At 37.7% G+C, this 18,914-nt stretch overlaps 2 protein-coding genes across 13 annotated transcripts in view; one reads left to right on the top strand and one right to left on the bottom strand.

Annotated features, from left to right (window-relative positions):
- zgc:113263 overlaps window positions 1–12,099 on the top strand; it is a 23,374-nt gene extending 11,275 nt beyond the window's left edge. For 2 of the 6 annotated variants that reach the window (XM_087246663.2, XM_087246662.2), the window contains exons 10-20: window positions 165–390; window positions 924–1,066; window positions 2,891–3,140; window positions 3,760–3,878; window positions 4,220–4,463; window positions 4,568–4,674; window positions 5,883–6,132; window positions 6,241–6,347; window positions 8,099–8,357; window positions 8,450–8,601; window positions 10,780–12,099. In XM_087246663.2, the coding sequence (XP_087102789.2) occupies window positions 165–390; window positions 924–1,066; window positions 2,891–3,140; window positions 3,760–3,878; window positions 4,220–4,463; window positions 4,568–4,674; window positions 5,883–6,132; window positions 6,241–6,347; window positions 8,099–8,357; window positions 8,450–8,601; window positions 10,780–10,784 (1,862 nt within the window). In that variant the 3' untranslated portion in view covers window positions 10,785–12,099. 6 annotated transcript variants of the gene reach the window in all.
- Window positions 11,799–18,914, bottom strand: si:dkey-14d8.1. Of its 7 annotated transcripts, none has more exons than XM_087247921.2 (8): window positions 18,729–18,914; window positions 17,956–18,152; window positions 17,756–17,845; window positions 17,565–17,660; window positions 17,349–17,459; window positions 16,954–17,107; window positions 13,319–15,255; window positions 11,799–13,179 (listed from the first exon to the last, which is right to left on the bottom strand). In XM_087247921.2, exons 1-7 carry the CDS (start codon window positions 18,760–18,762, stop codon window positions 13,583–13,585), a joined length of 2,355 nt encoding a protein of 784 aa, XP_087104047.2. In that variant the 5' UTR covers window positions 18,763–18,914; the 3' UTR covers window positions 11,799–13,179; window positions 13,319–13,582. The 7 variants fall into 7 exon arrangements, with proteins under 7 accessions (XP_087104047.2, XP_087104045.2, XP_087104046.2 ...); XM_087247919.2 differs by having other exon boundaries at window positions 11,799–13,163; XM_087247920.2 differs by having other exon boundaries at window positions 13,332–15,255.

Raw genomic sequence — 18,914 nt, 5'->3', positions numbered from 1 at the left:
AAAAATAAATCAGTTAATAAAACTATTATGTTTAGAAATGTGTTGAAAAAAATCTTCTCTTCATTAAACAGAAATTAGGGAAAAATACAGCGGGGCTAATAATTCTGACTTCAACTGTCCATTGTGCAGTTCACTATATTGTTAACCAAGTTGTAATTTTCCAGGCACCAAGAATATCTCCTGGACAGACTTGGAGACGCAAACGCTCATCAGGATCTGGGGAGAGGACAAAACGCAGCGAGAGCTGAGAGGGGTTCTCCAGAACGGACACATCTTTGCCATGATCTCCAAAAAGATGTCAACTCATGGCTACATCCGGACAGCAGAGCAGTGTCAGAGTCGAGTGAAGAGACTGAAGCTGTGCTTTAAACAGGCCTATGAGAGTAAAAAGTGAGTGTTTTAACATATATAACACACAGTGCTCAGCATATATGAGAACACCCCTCACAAATCTCTCATGTAGACTCATATTTTCTGTAGGAAGCTTTACAATATTATATTTGTGCATATACATTAGATTAGTCAGTACTTAAGCCAATTCTAGAGCATATCTAACAAAATAACTTATGATGGCCCAAAATTATATATTAGGAAAAAAGTAAACATAAAAGTAAAGAGAGCAAAATTTAAGAGAAGTTTTTATTGTAGTTTGTAATTTTTTTTTCAATATTTTGCATACATTTAAATGTATTATCTTTGTATTCCTAAAGATGTTCAGTCATTAAAATATAACTGTAATAAATATATCAAAATATATATTAATAAATATGTTTTGCTCAAATGCACCAACATATATGACCTAAATTCACTGAAAAATAATAGAAGTATTCATTTTCTAAATGGGGTGTACTCAAGGTAGCACAAATGGGGCATTTTTTTATAACTGAAAGTCTTTTTGTCTTGATTTATTTATTTTTTTGCAGTATTGAGGGCAAAGAGCCAGCAGAATTTAAATTCTATAAACAGATGGAGAGAATTATGGCTAATGAAGAGCCATGTTCATCGCAGATCAAAGAGGAGGAATCAGCTGATATCGAATACCAGGTGTACAAGTACCAAGAAATAGGTTAGTTTAAATGATTGCTTTCTATTATTGTGTATATTTGTGTTGGAGTCAGGTTTGTTTCAAATAGATTATTTTATTGAGCAAGGACACGTTAAATCAAAAGTGACCGTATATACCGTTGAAGTCAGAATTATTAGCCCCCCTGAATTATTCTTCCCCGTTTTATTTTTTCCCCATTTCCCAAACGGAGAGCAAATTTTTTGACACATTTCTAATCATAATAGTTTTAATAATAATAACTCATCTCTAATAACTTGATTTATTTTATCTTTGTCATGATGACAGTGAATAATATTTGACTAGATATTTTTCAAGACACTTCTATGCAGCTTAAAGTGACATTTAAAGGCTTAACTAGGTTAATTAGGTTAACTAGGCAGGTTAGGGAAATTAGGCAAGTTATTGTATAACGAAGGTTTGTTCTGTGAAAAAAGTTAGCTTAAAGGGGTTAATAATTTTGTTCTTAAATTGGTGTTTAAAAATAAAAAATTGCTTTTATTCTAGCCGAAATAAAACAAATAAGACTTTCTTCTGAAGAAAAAAACATTATCAGACACTGTAAAAATGTCTTTGCTCTGTTAAACTTCATTTGAGAAATATTTAAAAAAGAAAATAATCAAAGGGGGCTAATAAATTTTGACTTAAACTGCATATTTTAATGTTTACAACACACGTCAACAGTAATAATAATAAATAGTTCTGAGCACCAAATCAACATATGATATGAAGTAAGGATGCTGAAAATCCAGCATTCCATCACAGGGATAAATTACTTTCTTTGTGATAAAATTATATATAAAGAAATCACAATATTTCTGTTTTTATTATATTTACGATCAAATAAATGCAGCCTCTGTGAGCCAATATTCTGCTTAATTTGCTCTTGCTATTTCAGTCTAAATGAATGAGGATTCATGCTTTTTTTTGTGTGTATTTTTATTTACGTGCTGTATATTAAATAAAAAAAATATCTATGCATTTTAATAATGGAGATAAAGAAAAAAAACAAAAAAAAAAACGACTTTTACCCCTGAATTAAAGGTTTTTGTTTGAATGCCTCTTGAACATCAGCCTGTGTCGTTTCAGGCCAAAAAAATCCCAAAAATTTGCTGGTGGAATAAAGAAACTTTAAGACACAATTTCCCAGTGGTATGAATAATTTTAGGCTTGTCTGTATATATTACAAACAATAACAAGGGATATTGTACCTAGGCATATCATATGTATGTTGTACACCGGTATAATCAATGCATTATACAAATGTACAATATCAGGTTGCATGATATTGGAAAAATCTTACGTTGCAATATTTTGTTTTGTTGCTATATATATATTGCAATATGAATATAACTTTACCAGATGATTTGAATATCTCTACTTAGAAAGATTTAATTTGTTTAGATCGACTGGGATGCTGAAGTCTTCTATGCAGTACATCTAAAATATAATCAATTTAAAAGCATGCAAACACGGCAGAACAAAAATACAAGTTAAATAAATGTTTTTTGGGGGAGTCAAACAGTATTTAAGTACAGAATTTACACAATTAAATGTAAAAAAAACATGGTCATTATTGCATAGATAATAAAAAATAACATCTTTATCTTTTAACCTTTAATAAAAATTCTAATGTGAATACTGCAAATACACACATTGCGATATCGGTGCTCGAACGATATATTGTACTTAATACACATCCCAGTGCATACAATTATGCAAAAAAAAAAAATTAAATAAATAAGACAAACGTTGCATTCATACATTAAGCATATAACATGTCTGTATTGGTTCTTGAGTTCACTTTCCAATCCTCACCCAACACAGAAACAGCAATGAACTGTATGGATGATAGAAAGAAGGTGGCCTGGTCTGATGCCGAGACGCTGATTCTCCTTCAGTTATGGGGCAATGAGCAGGTCCAGCAGAACCTTCAGCGCTGCCCTCACAATGGCCACATCTACTCTGACATATCAGAGAAGCTGAACACACACGGATACCTGCGCACCGCTGAGCAATGCCACACCAGAATCAAGCGGCTCAAGATCAGCTACCGGCAGTGCAGGGACAGCATCAGGTCAGTATTCAAGCTCCAAATAATAAGACAGCCACATTCATACAATTGAAATCTGAATTATTAGCCATCCTGTATGTTTTTCCACAGTTTCTGTTTAATGGATTCATAATAGTCTTAATAATTTATTTCTAATAACTGATTTATTTTATCTTTGCCATGATGACAGTAAATAATATTTGACTAGAAATTTTTAGGAGTATTCAGTATTCAGCTTATAGTATTCTAGGATTCAGCTTATAGTGACATTTAAAGGCTTAACTAGGTTAATTAGGCAAGTTAGGGTAATTAGGCAAGTCATTGAATAACAGTGATTTGTTTTATAGTCAGTAGAAAAAAAAATATTGCTTAAGAGGGCTAATAATATTGACTCTAAAATTGTTTTAAAACTGCTTTTATTCTAGCTGAAATAAATCAAATAAGGCTTTCTCCAGAAGAAAGAAAATTATAGGAAATACTGTGAAAAATCCCTTGCTCTGTTGAACATCATTTGGGAAATATTCGATTCACAGGAGGGCGAATAATTCTGACTTCAACTGTATTTTATTCATGAATGCCCACAGCAAGAAAGTCTTTCAAAAAAGTGCACGTGATTTTAGTGCATGTTTAATTTTCTGTGCAGTTCACCTGAAGCTGAACGAGTAGAGTTCAAGTTTTATGATCTGATGGAAGATATTTTTCAAAGAAATGCTTCCTCCAAAGCGTCAGGAGAGAATGAAGACGACAGTTGCATCACATCAGGTACTTTTATTTCTTTCTGGCTGTAGTGTGTGGATGTTGATGTATAACATATCTTAAAAAATATTATATTGTGCCTTGGATATGTGGTGTATATGTTGCAGGTTTATTTTTGTTTAAATATTCTATTCTGAATTATAATGACAATTATACCATGTATGGATGGAAGTGGGGGTTGTTTATTGTATTTATTTATTTATTGTCATTATTATTTTTCTTTTGCTAATTGTTTAATGAATGTCATGGTACTCTACATAATGTATATTTCTAATAAACATACTTACTGTATATCCTGTTGTCTTTTTTTGACAAAGCTTATAAGACTGTAATTTTCCTTCTGACAGAATCGCAGGGCAGCAGTGCAGAGCAGACATCATCCTGGTCAGACTCTGAAACTGTGGCTCTAATAGACATTTGGGCAGATGATGAGGTGCAGGAAGCCCTGAGAGAATCCGTCCATAACAGCCACGTGTTTGCTGATATAGCAGAGAAACTGAACAGCCAGGGATTCTTCAAAACACCAGAGCAATGCAGATGGAAGATCAAGAACCTGAGCAAGAATTTCCGGCAGTGCTACGAAAGAAAAAAGTGAGATTGTTGTTATGATCATTTGTTTAAATGGATGAAAGGTTAAATCCAAAGTGCAAATTCATCTGAGTCTTACTGATGTCCTCCATATTGTTCCCATCTAGATGTGGCAGAGAGAATGTAGATTGCAAGTACTATGATAAACTGGAGCAAGTTCTGGGTGATGAGGCTTTTTCCATGGATGTCTTTGAAGAAGATGACCAGGATGCAGGTTTGTGCTGGTTTTTGCTCTCAATCCATGCATCCATTCATCCATCCATCCATTCATCCATCACATTCCCATCCCTTTACTAATTAATTCATTCATTTATCCATCCATACAGCCTCTTAGTCTTTTTTGGTTAGTCCATCTATCTATCCATCCATCCCTCCATCCAACCGATCATCCATCCATCTATCCATTCATTACATTCCCTTCCAATTACCATGAGATTCTTTCATCTACCCATCCATTCAGCTTTTCTGTCCTTTTTGATTTCATCCATCCATCCATCCATCCATCCATCCGTTGAATTTCCATCCCTTTGCCACTTATTCATTGATCCATCAATCTGTCCATCCATTTTTCCTGTCCCATTCCATGACATCAATCCAGTTGTCTATTTTCCCATCTATTTCTTTTTGTCCATCCATTCCATGCATCCATCCAATCCCCTCTCATTCTTTTCCTTTCACATCCATCCAGCCTATTCCATGCTTTTATCTATCCCTCTATCATCCAGCCTTTGTGTTCCGTCCCTTTCCTTCCCATCCATCTCTTATTCCATCCATCTCATACAATCAAAGTTCCATCCTTTTCGATCCACTTCATCCTATTTCATCGCTTCAATCCATTTTACTGCCTCTCTCCCATCCTATCCCTCCAGTCCCATCCCATTAATCCATCAACTCATCTAGCAGCCCTTTCCCATTCATCCATTCATGTATGCCTTCATCATGTCCAGTCCTATTCATCCAACCATCCTTTGCATTTCCATCTTTTTGCTGTCAATTATTTATCTACTCACCCATTAAGCCTTTCTGTCCATTTTGGTCTGTCCATCCATCCATCCATCCATACATCTATCCATCCATCCATCCATCCATTTACCATGCCATTCTTTTATCTACCCATCCATTCAGCTTTTCTGTCCTTTTTGGTCTGTCCATCCATCCATCCATCCATCCATCCATCCATCCATCTATCCATCCATTTACCATGCCATTCTTTTATCTACCCATCCATTCAGCTTTTCTGTCCTTTTTGATTCCATCCATCCATCCATCCATCCATCCATCCATCCATCCATCCATCCATCCATCCATCCATCCATCATCCTATAAACAGGCTTTATTTCAATGTATTTCAATAGATTTCCATTGTAATGTATTGCTTTGATGTTTGTTTCTTCCCTAACCCAAAACTCGTCAACCTTTTAGATTACCAGCCGACCGCCATGGTAGCCGTTTCTGAATCGGGCAGGAAAATGACCTGGTCAGACCAGGAGACGCTTGCCCTGCTGGAGATCTGGGGTGATGACCGTGTGCAGCACAGCCTGATGTCCTGCCCTAAAAACAGGCACATCTACAGATATATTTCAAAGAGAATGATTGCATTGGGCTTCAACCGAACGGGCGTGCAGTGCCACTCGCGTATCAAAAGACTCAAGTCCCAGTTCTACTACGATGGGTGAGCGAGATGTGACTAGTATTGTGTACTCTAATTGCATGCATATACAATATGTTGTCTAGTATGAAACTGATATTATATATAATATATTCATGTGTTTTTCAGCAGGGAGGAGTGTAAATTTTATGATCAACTGGAAAAGATTCTTTTAAAGGACAGAACGTCTGAGGACAAGGAGATGAGTGAGCTGGAGTCCATAACTGATTCGGATTCAGGTATCTGTCTGTAAAACTAGCCACACTCATTTTTTTATTTTACTTTTAAGATCCAATAGAGAAATATAGAATTTGTCTACTCTACATTAATCTGGAGACCTTTGAAAATGTCATTTATTTTCTGATGATGCATTTACTAGTAATAGCAGCTTTCGAAGCATTGCTTCTTGAAGCTTTGGTTCCTTTACCAATCATTTGTTTCGAATCAGTGGTTCAGAGTATGCATTAAATTGACAAAGTCTCATCATTCCAATTGTTAGATTTTGCTGTATTTGGCTTAACTGTTCTTGGGAGGCTCACCAATGAATTAGATTACTCTAATACATAAAATAAGTAAACTGACCAAAGTTCTTACGAGGAGAAGACTTTATTGAATAGTACAGTAGTTCCTCAGCAATGATGTTAACCCGTCGGTCTTCAAGTAACTTAACCCAAAGTACTGTCTGTGAGACAGTACTTTATATTAGCATCAAACAAACCATTCTTTGTTTACGAGGCTCAGCAGGACCCTCTTATCAGATTTTTCAGCTGTCGCTTGGCTTATACCCATTGAGAACTCAAAGGGCTCACGCCCATGATAAAAGGGTCATTTAGGGCGTACTCACACTATGTACAGTTGCCTTGAACCGGGCCAAAGCACGCTTGTCCCCCCTCCCGTCTTCCCTAACGGCCTGCAATCACATTACATTTCATGTCATCGATGCTGCACTGTTCAGTAAGTGCTTTCGCTCAGCACAGTGGAGATTTCCTTAGTTATATTGTTTGACATGCAGTGATACGCAGTCAAATATTTCGCTGAACAGATCAGCCACTTTTAGCGCTCATAAACAATCATAAAGTCCTCGTGCTGCAGGAATTAGGAGGCTTGCTGAAGATACGCAGCTGTCGTGCGGTGAGGCGTTTGTGTTTTTAATAAACTACGACAATTTGCGTTTACTGAACAGTAAGAATGATTAATAAACAAAGGAAACAGTCCCTTAAAAGTCACATCTCGCTTTCAGTTTCGCTCTTAGGCGCGTTTTGCAGTCACACACAACACAAGCGTACCGCGCCAAAGCCCAAGTAGACCGTGCCTGAGCTTGATTCTGAGCACTCACACTTCTCAAATGATCCAGGAAACGGGCCTGGGCACGGTTCGGATAGCATAGTGAGTAGGCCATTAGTTCACATCTCTCAGTTTGTGGGGGTTAATGCACCGGTCACCCCGTTATACAAAGAATTGGGGTAAATGTAACCAAACTAAAATGTGCATAATCTTTCACAGTAAACTGGGCTTTGTTACATTAAAACAGTTTCAAAGCATTTAGCAGATTCAGTAGTTCTCCACTAGAGGGTGATCAGTGTAATAATATCTCAAAGTCCACATTAATACATTTCACTGGATTTACTGGATCTCGGATCAGTTTTATGGGGTTGTAGTAGGGCTGCACGATGTTGGAAAAATCGGACATTGTGATATTTAGTTTTTGTGTGATAAATAATGCGATATATAGTATATACAATTTCACCAGATGACTTGAAAACTGCTATTTGGAAGGACTCCCTGCTTTATCAGTGTCACACTATTTTTATTTCATTTTTCTGACAGCCTAGAGTACACTAGTTTTGACTGGACTGGTGTCCCTAGCATATGGTGTTTAAATGCCTTGAAACAGTGAATCATTTTGCAAAGCAATTGGTTTATTTTGAAGCTTTAGAAAGCTTACATTTCCCATCTCATTTACTCTTGTGAAATGTATTTGCATTTTCAGACTCCCTCGCTCTCTCCAAACCTCTCACCGCGGACGGGCCGAAGCTGGCGTGGGGTGACAGCGAGACACACACTCTAATATCCATTTGGGGCAGCGATGGGATACAGGAGAGGCTGAAAGGCTGCGTCAAACGTAAACCAGTTTTCCAGCAGATCGCGTTGATTATGGCTGAGAAAGGCTACAGCAGGACTGATGAACAGTGTCGCTCCAGGATCAAAAGACTGAAGGCCAGTTACCGCCAACACCTTGACAATTACAGGTAAACACAGTACATCACTGATGATGAAAGTGGAATATTTAAATGTTTAAAACTATGGATGAATTGTAATTTTTGCTGTCCTCATCCCATAGGAATGAAGGCGAGCAGGTGGAGTGGAAGTTCTACAAACAGCTTAATAAAATATTTCAGAAATACCCTCTAGATGATACCGAAACTACAGTGCAGGAGACAAAGGCAGTTTGGAGGAAAAACCCAAGCAGGTCTGCAAAAGCACACAGCTCAGGTGAATCTTAACTGTTTGCACATGTAATTTCCACACCAAAAGGGGACATAGACAAGATTTAAAATATAACATACTTATTCTGACATCCACTTATTCAGATATATAAAAGAAAGGTGATCTTGCCGACAGATGGGCAAAATTGAAGGGTTTAAAGGATAGTAATAAAATATAATCATTTCAGATTACACTTATTGAGTTTTTACAGGGTGTCCGCAGGGTCTTAAACAGTATTAAAAGTTGATCAAGTAATTTAGAGAAATTTAAGGCTCTTAAAAATATTAACAAGTCTTAAATGCTTTTTTACAAGGCATTACATTTTGCATTGTTTTAGTTTATACAATCTATCGTTGTTTGCTAAAGCTTGCCTGAATTTAATCTATGAATATCGAGATGCTGTGTAGTTGAAATCGATCAATCCTTGCTAGATTAGGTAAAGTCTAGATCACACCCTGCTTTTGCCTTTAGTAATTTCATGTAAATAATTATAGTGTTGTGTATATGTATTTATTATTTTTCCATTTTGTCAAGCCTGCTGTGGACAGGTGTTGGGAATTAGCAAGTTTTGCTAAAACACTTAAACAAATGCATTCGGTTATCCAGTGTAATTGTGATGTCCATGTCAAATAAATAAAAAAATAAAAAAATACGCAGCTGTCCGGAAGTGTGATATGCACATTAATATAGTAGCATTTTTTATGACACTGCATAACAATAGGTAATATATTTTACAGTTCTGTGACTGGTTTAGGGTTGGAGTAGGCATTAAAAAATACAATTAATTGGATAATTTAATACATAACATAAAAAATACTCTGTACAACCACTGTTTTTACGTTACTGTGACAGTTGGGTTTAGGGTTGGGGTGGGAGTAGACATTAATAAAACACAATAAATGGGAAATTTTATAAATAATAGAAATAATTCTTGTAAACTTCCGGCCGCAAACGTATCTGATCTAGCAACAACCACTAGATTGGACATCACGCTGCTTTGTTGACTGCAGTAATCAAGGAAACACCATTAGGCGCCAGCTGCTGGATAAGTATTTATATTCAGCATATGAAAAATAGTTCAGGATTAGTTTCTTACAGTAAGTATTTAGTAAATTTACTGCAAGTAAAATGTTGCCAATGCAGCCTAAAATGGTGATGAGGTTTTAAAATGTATGGAGAGTCTTTAAAAAGTGTTAAAATGTATTAAATTTTACTCTCTGATTCCTGTATATACAGTACCCAAGTTTAGGGGCTACACTGTGATCCTATTTACACAGGGCGTCAGCACCAACGATTCCCCTTCACTTTGAATGGGTGATGTTAAGCTTTCCAATCTGAATTGTGGATTTGTTGGCATTGCTCACTGCAGACGTTGGAAATTTCTTTTTAAGCGCCATTGCAAGTGTCAGCCAATCAGATCGCTTCATGCAAATACTCCAGCTCAGATAGAGCAGCCGATTGCGGACTAATTTCATTGGCTGATGCTGCTATGATGATAGCCTCAGCCCCAACTTCAGACACACCCTCTGTCAAGCGTTGACGCTGAAGCTCCATGCGAATCGGGCATTAGTGTTTTAATTTGCTAGCAGATAATTTTTGTTCTGAAAATGCCAGATTTTTTGCATGTAAGCTGACACTAAATTACGTTTTACGGTGGATGTCTGCTTGGTAAAAATGTATCTGCGTAAATATTTGAAACTAAAAACAGGAAACATTCAAATGTACAAGAATTATTTTTAATTATTTAAATATTACCTTTAAATGTTTCAATCTTTGACCCAGATCCAAAACTACTTTTGTGCCAAGAAATATATATACATATATATATATATATATATATATATATATATATATATATATATATATATATATATAGATATTTATATACATAGACCATTTCAATGTGGTCAGGTCATTGGCTCATGAAAATTTCCTGCTTGTTTTCAAACTATTTCATAACTGTAACAAGAGGCAACTTAATCAAAACGTAATGTTAAAACAGCTATCATAGCATTATTTATCAATATGTGGCTCTTTTTGGATTCTCAGAAGCTATAGAAATTAAACATTTAAAGCAGGAAACACATTAAGACCATTGTTTTTGTTTACATCGCTCAAAATGGTCTATAGATATTTAGATAAAACATTTGTTAATAAGCCAAATATTGTTGCTTTTTGTTTCAGACTGATGATGCTAAACTAATGCATCCGAGCGAGACATACTTCTGGATATCTGAGCCATTGAGACAGTGTAAACTGAGGTGTATCTAACATGTGGACTGTGGAGAACGGAGTAAGAACACACTCAGTCAACAGACATACAGAAATGTGCACACCGATCCTGCATAGCTCTACATATTAAGGACTTTTTTTTTTAATGATGCTGTTGTCATTTGGTCTCAGAGGGTCACATGGTAAAATTTAGAGATCTGCAGAACTAAAGAGGATATGCATGGATGTTACTATAGAAGTGACTGCCATTACGCCCACTGAGTAACAAAGAGACTCAGCGGCAGCATTAGTGTAGTGTGAAGTAAGCAAAAACATGGTTAACATGAGGGAAAGTTGTTTGGAGCTATTATTTCACAGACTGCAAACCCACTTAGCAATTTAGTGCTTAAAAGATGTCCAATAGACATCCAAAAATAGACGTCATGGCTAAAACGAGGCTAAATTTGGGCTGTCAGTGAAAATCTAATAGACAATAGTTCAAAACTAGAGTAAACAGGAATGAATGATAACATGTGAAGTCTGTCTTTTGCACTATTGGTAGATGTCTATTAGATATTCACTGACAGCCCAAATTTCGCCTGGTACTAGTTAAGACATCTATTATTTAAACAAAGAAGTTCTTGCTGGGGAAAAACACTGAAATTTTAAGTAAATAGCTGCCTACTAGTCATTTTACTGAATGTTTTGCCATTCTTTTAGTTCAGATTTTTAATGCATCCATAATGCACAAGATCTGATTTGAGGAATTAAAAGATTTGCGTTTGAATTTAAAGCAGGATTATTTCATTAGTTTCATATTTTGAATCATAATGAAATAACTAGACCAAATCTTCAATCTTTTTCCTCCTGTTGCAGAGCTTTTCTGTCAACTAAGTGCATAACCGATCATAAAAAGTCCTATACTGTATATTTGCATCATAAAACACTGAAGAAATACCATTTGGTAGGAAAGAATCATCTTTTAAAGTATGTTTGCTAGATGTTACAAATTTTAATATATACATTATACAAATGCTACGTCACTGTTACACAGGATAATGCCAAAGCTCATTGATCACATCTCCATCTCTTTTTAAGAGTATATCTAATGTGTACTGGCATGAGCCAATTGTATATAACAATACAATGCATTCTGCTCAATGATGGGAAAGTGAACAGTATTACAGTTTTGCTAGACAAATACTGCTTCAAGACAAACATTAACAATGGTTTAAATCCAACACTTCGTTGTTTAGGAATTTTACTGTGCAATAAACAGATTATTTATTTCTATTTCTTTGTCCAGCATGATTGAAAAAAAAAAACGTAATGATTATGACAACAGGCTTTCTGGACTTGAAGGGATAGTTCACCTAAATATTTAAATCTGCCATTAACTTACTAACCCTCAGGCTGTTCAAAATGTAGATGAACATTTTCACTTTAGTATAACATTGAAGAATATTTGAGCTGAAACTGGTCCTTGGTGATTTAGAAATCAACAGCTAGAGTTGATTTAAAAGAGTAAAAATAAATTCATGCTGGAAAAAAAAACTTTAATACTGAATATTCTACAAGTAACTGAATGCTAAAAGTAATGCTTTACAAACAAATTTCGGGAGGAGCACGATCAGTCTTTGACCAGGCTAATTCATCACAGACAATTATTCTATTATCCAATCAGCTCATGACCAAACCCCTATAAACAGTCAAACACGTCATACCTCTGTTTTCTGTCGACTTCAGCGTCCCTCCACCACCCCAACTTCACACTATTAAACCCGATACCCATTTAAATCTGAGGGGGGAGCATTCTGGAGCCAGGCTAGACACTGGGCTCGGACCTTATCTCGCTCTATCCTGATGAGGGAACAACACGAGTTAGGGTGTCTTCCCGAGCTCAGAGCCCTCTCCCTGCATAGCACGCCAAATACGCATATTCTATTCAGTCAAATATCTGTGAGTGTGAACCCGTGAATTCAGCATGACCTTGATTCAACTGCCTCATCAACCATCTATCTTGCCTCTTTGTACTTCGACAGGACCCACGGGGTATTTATTTCATCTCTTTTTTTTTGAGTGACCATCAAAGTACTAGTTGACTATTTTATAGATCACCAAGGGCCACAGTTTCTAATGTTATGCTAAAGATAGAAAAAAAATACAACCAACAATACATTTGGAGCCCTGAGAGAGAGTAAATAAGCAGCAAATTTTAATTTTTTGATAGAATCATCCCTTTAAGTGTTATCAACATAAATGTCATCAACTATGTAAAGTACAAAGGTATCTTGCCTAAACAAGCATGGTTTGAAAAAACATGTTTCCTTTTAAAGCAGGGTTGTCCAAACTCGGTCCTGGAGGGCCAGTGTCCTGCATAGTTTAGCTCCAACTTCCTTCAACACACCTGGCTGGAAGTTTCTAGTATACCTAGAAAGAGCTTGATTATCTGGTTCAGGTGTGTTTAATTGGGGTTGGAAGTAAAATATGCAGGACACCGGCCCTCCAGGACCAAGTTTGGACACCCCTGTTTTAAAGTAGTGATTAGTTACACCATAGGTATCAAACGCGACGGCCTGGAGAGTTGCAGCTCTACACCAACCCTGATCAAACAAAGCTGATCCAATTAATCAAGGTGTTCATAACTCTTGATTAGCTGTGTTTGATAGGCTTGGAGGAAAACTGTGCAGAGCTGCGGCCCTCCAGGAATTGAGTTTGAGACCCATGAGTTACATGATTAACTAGTCACTTTAATTAGCCAGATACAGATGTTCAGTTAAGGGCTTTTGGGATCTGGCTTCGCACGGCCCCGAGTTTGGTCGTAGCTTCTTCTGCGATTCCCTCGTTCCCCAAGATGCGTCCTCTCATGCTTCTTCAGCGGTCCGGCAAACTTGAAGCTCTTTCCGCAGTGGGAGCACTGCCACGGCCGCTCACCTGTATGGCTCAGCATGTGGTTCTTAAGATGTGACGAGTGCTTATAAGTCTTTCCGCATCTTTCACAGGTAAACGGTCTTTCGCCAGTGTGCACGCGCTCATGTCTCTTCATATTCCCAATCTGAGAAAAAGCCTTTCCGCATATTTTACAACGGAATGGCCGCTCTCCGGTGTGTATACGCAGGTGGCATCTCAGCATCTCTGGTCCAGCGAACGTCTTGTGGCAAAGGGTGCACGGGATCTTAAGTCTGGGTCTTTCATGATTGCGCTGGTGCTTTTTCAAGTCGAACATGTAGACGAAAGACTTGCCGCAGATGGAGCACAGATACTGGCGCTCGCCTGCATGGTAGCCTTTGTGTCTTCTGAGCAGGCTGGCGTAGATGAAACTCTTCCCACACTGGCTGCACTTGTACGATCGTTCCATGGAATGGTAGCGGACGTGTATTGACAGCTTAAAGGCTGTGGGGAAACTCTTGTCGCAGTGAGGACACTGGTGGAGGTTTTCTGAGGTGTGGCATTCGCGGTGGATCTTCAAATAGGAGCCTTGCGAGAAACTCTTGCCGCAGATTGTGCACTTGTATGGTTTTTCGCCAGTGTGCACACGGATGTGCTTGATGAGGTCGGCTTTCTTGCGGAAAGTCTTGATGCATTGCGAGCATTTGAACGGTCTGGCGAGCGAGTGTGTTTTGATGTGATTGGTCAAGAAACTCAGACACCTGAAGCTTTTTCCACAGTCCGAACACTGGAACGGGCGTTCGCCAGTGTGTGTGCGCATGTGATTCCTGAGCAGGCACTCGAAGCGAAACTCTTTGTGACACTCTGGACAAGCGTGTCTTTTCTCATCCTGTGTTGTTTGGGATTCAGGAGAGGCTGATGCTGACTTTTTGGATACCGCAGCTCTAGGTGGACTGCTTTTTCTGTGTATGATGGACTTTACAGATGGCGGTCTTTCTATGACAGGAACGAAGATGGTCTCCTCCCTCACGATCTCAACAGGAGTCGGAGGCAAAACAGGCAGTGAGACGCCCTTTCCAGTCAACTCTGATATCCACTGCTCTAAACTGACCTGCCGCACACCAGGCGTTTCCACCATTTCTGATTGCTCGAGAAACTGCACTTCCTCTCCTTCATTATCAAACTCTGACACCACTACCGTAGAGCCGTCGGCGGTGAGATAGATCTGCTGGACTTCACATATACCCGAGTCTTTCTCTTCGCAGAGAGTCTCCTCATGTTGTAATCCGTCCTCTGCTTCTTCTATTGTCGCAAACTCCTCAGTGACGGCTAAAGTCTCTGCTTCTTCTGTGTAGCTCTGAGAGGGGCTCATTATAGCGATGGCAGCGTGATCGGATTCGGATTGGTTCTCTGTGGCTTCGGATTCAATGATAATCGTCTCTTGTGCAATGGAAGTGGGAGGCAGAGGTTCCTCTTGCTCGATGGTAATGGTAGGGGACATTGTTTCTTGTGCGATTGGATGAGGCAAACAAACTACTTCTGCTGCAGAGGGAATGGACACTGTTCAGATGAAAATAAAAACAAAAACTTATCAATTAAATCTACACAGCAATACCTTCAACAAGTTTATGGGTGACATTTCTTCCTATATTTATAATTTCATTTTTTTGCGGCAAAAAATGATGTAGACTAGAGGTGTGCGATATTTTCCTTAAGTGACTGTTTACATCAGGGGTCACCAATCTCGGTTCTGGAGGGCCGGTGTCTCTGCAGGTTTTAGCTCCAACTTGCCTTAACACACCTGCCTGTGTGTTTTAAGTATACCTAGTAAGACCTTGACTAGCGTGCTCAGGTGTGTTTGATTAGGGTTGGAGCTAAAATCTGCAGGACACCGGCCCTTCAGGAACAAGTTTGGTGACTCCTGGTTTACATGGACAATAATAATCAAATTATTTACATTCATCTGAAAAAGACAATACAATAACTAAGGGGTTTACATTAGTTGCTTTTAGAATGTCCCCATTTTACACTGTATATCATGTAGATCGTTTAGTGACTACGTTTACATCAGTATTTGAATTATTTGGCTTAAGCTAATTAAGACAGTAATTACATGAGTTGCTTTTTAAATGTTCCTTTCATGATCCCATTTTACATGTTATAACACAACTCAATTAACGTCATTGCGTCACCGCGCTATCCACATTTCCCCCAGAGTTTCATGCAATTTCAGACGTTTCATTTTTAATTTGTCGACTTTAACTGCAGTTCAGCACTTTCAGTTTAGGGAACATTTTATGCATGCCCCCATGACAAACGAGATATTGGATGCAGCTATGTGTGTGTGTGTGTGTGTGTGGACTATCCTGTTGCAAAATGCGGCGAAAAGTCCTACATGACTGTAATAGTTTGACAGCAGTGTTTACATGTCTGTTCTGCACTTCAATAATGCGACTAAAATCGGCATGCTCCATATGTCTTAATTCTATTTCTCTTTAGTTTGATTATGACCTTAATCGAACTAAATGAATCAAAAATGGCTGTTTACATGGTAGACTTTTTTATCAGAGTACTGTTTTAAATCGCATTAAAATCTGATTATTGGTGTCCAAGTGAACGTACTCGATGTAATTACATCACCACACAGCGCTATCCATTTAATGTGGAGTGTCATGCATCAACAGTGTTTCATTTTTAATTTGACATCTTCAAATGCCGTTCATTTAGCATGCTGTACGTGCAAACAGACAATGGTGGATATAAATTCTCCACCATGAGGCTTCCTTTGCTCTTTCATACGTAGATTCTCAACCAGAGTATTGTATGAATCATATTAAAATTGGAGTATTGATGTCCATGTAAACCACAGGTCTGAAACTCGATTCCTGGAGGACCGCAGCTCTGCTCTATAGTTGAACACAGCTGATCCAGCCAATTAAGGTGTTTAAGACTACTAGAAACTATTAAGCAAGTGTGTGTTGGAGCTGAACTGTGCAGAGCTGTGGCCTTCTGGCTTGAGACTATTGATGTAGATGCATTGACTGTTAATATTGTCACTGTTGTTTTAACTCTATTAAGCTGACAATAGAGTCAGTAGCTTTGAAAACAACATCTCTATCATTATTGAACAAATCCTGCATAAATTATATATTTAGATACATGTAAATATCGCACATCCCTATTTATTCTGCCAGTTTCATGTTAATGTAAATCTCTGTATGTTTAGTTCAGAACAAGCAAACACACGGTAAGGCTCACTTTCACTGATAACTCTGGGAGAGTCCTCATTGTTTATTGTGTGCAGTCTTTTGCTTTTAAAGTGCTGGAGCACATCCTTGATTTCAGCTGGGTCTGAGAGTGGCTGCACGATCTCCTCCATCATCGAGAGGCCACCGCAGAGCCGGGAAGCTGTCTGAAAGAGTCGTGAGATCAGATTTACCTTTCGTTTATGCATGTTAGATTTAGGCTTCTGTATTGTTGTCACTATACTGAGTACTTAGTACAGCGAAATTACAGCAATTATTATGGTGCGAAAAAGAATATAATATTGCACAGTAATTGTAAATAGGTTATAATTGCCCTATTTATGCATCATTTCTTATTAAAAATAAATACACATGCTATGGAGAATGCATTATGGTTTGAGCACACACCTCTTTAAGATTGGGCACCGGCAGCAGATCTTCCACTCGAGACAGAAACTCCCATGCAAGACTCTGTAAAACTGCATCATATCCTGAACCATATTCTACAGGGAATATGTGCTGAAGACGGGGTGAGACATGGAAAATGAATAATTTTGTGCATGCTTTATACAGAAAGATGAAGTGAAAAGAAACGACAAGAAAAAGGAGGTGAGTAAATCTAACCTGGAGGAAATCCTCTTTCTTTTCTGTGTCTTCTAAAATGCTGTGCATCGTTCTAATGAATTTGTTATTGATGATCTCACTTTCCACATCTTTACACTGCAAAATACAAAGCAGAAATAAGGTGTTGACTACTTATGCGGTGCAAAGTTTTGTGCACGGTTAGTGTGATTACAAAAATCAACAATAGTTACTTTGTGTGTGAGATTTCGGAGAGAATCCAGATGTGCCTGAATGATCCACAGATCTGGCATTTTATCTTTCAGACAAAGCTCTAGGATCACCTAAAGAATAAAAAGTAATCTGTAAAACAAACTGGGCATTATGTGGAACAAGTATATAATATATACCAAAATAAAAATAGATTACAATAATTGTTTATCAAAAAAGGTACCTTTTTTCTCATGTGAAAGATTAGTTTATTAACCAGACTCCGACTCATGATGTCTGGAACGTTCTCTGTCACCAGATTTACAAATTGCTCCAGTTTCCCGTACTGTGTCACATTGCGCCGCTGAATCACCTGCCATAGAAATGCTGACATCAGCCGGAGAGGTGGAACAACCAGACGCAGGGCAGAGAGAGGGAGAGCTTAGGAGAAAAACAAAGTGTTGCAGATTAATATCACAGACAAGTACAACATCTTAATAATTAATCTGCAGATTTGCAATGAATCCATGCAGAACATTTATTAAGTCAGAATTTTTAAAGAGAGTAGCCATTGTTATTCTATGCTACTATTCAAAAAGATATCTGGTTCACAATTGTGCTTAAGATAGATGTGCAAACCTTATATAAATCTAAACTTTGGGTTGTGCATTAACTTTTACATGCATGCTGCAGAATTTTATATAATAACTTAAATATTATTTAAATGACAGCTTCCACAATTAGCATTGGTTTTCAAACAGAGCTAATGTAATAGTCAGATTGTAAATATAGTCTGTCTTTATACACCATGAACGTTTTAATGTAAATTTCAAAAGTAATACAGTGCCAGTTATATCAACTACAATTATTAAATGCGACTTTAATTCATAAGGCTTTTTAAAAATAATATTAGTTTGAAGAAATGTGCTCGAGTTGTGAGGTGCGAGTAACTTTAATAGGATTGGTTGTGCTAGCTTCACTCTCTTAGCATTTAGCTCAAAGGCTAATGAAACTCACCCGGCTCTCGACTCTCTACGTTAAGGATATCCATTACTTGATGTTAGAATAAACTTATAATTGTCTTTTAGTCGACCTCTGATCGCTTCGCATCACTTGGTTAAATCATAATAGACGGTGTACGATTGTCGTGAAGTTGACCGAAGCAACGAACAACAACGCTCAACCGGGAAACCGGAAGTAGCC

The sequence above is a fragment of the Danio rerio genome, chromosome 4, assembly GCF_052040795.2.
Source record: "Danio rerio strain M-AB ecotype USA chromosome 4, GRCz13ab, whole genome shotgun sequence".
NCBI lineage: Eukaryota > Metazoa > Chordata > Actinopteri > Cypriniformes > Danionidae > Danio > Danio rerio.
Note: the sequence above shows the minus strand (reverse complement) of the source record. Positions and strands in the feature narration are given on the sequence as shown.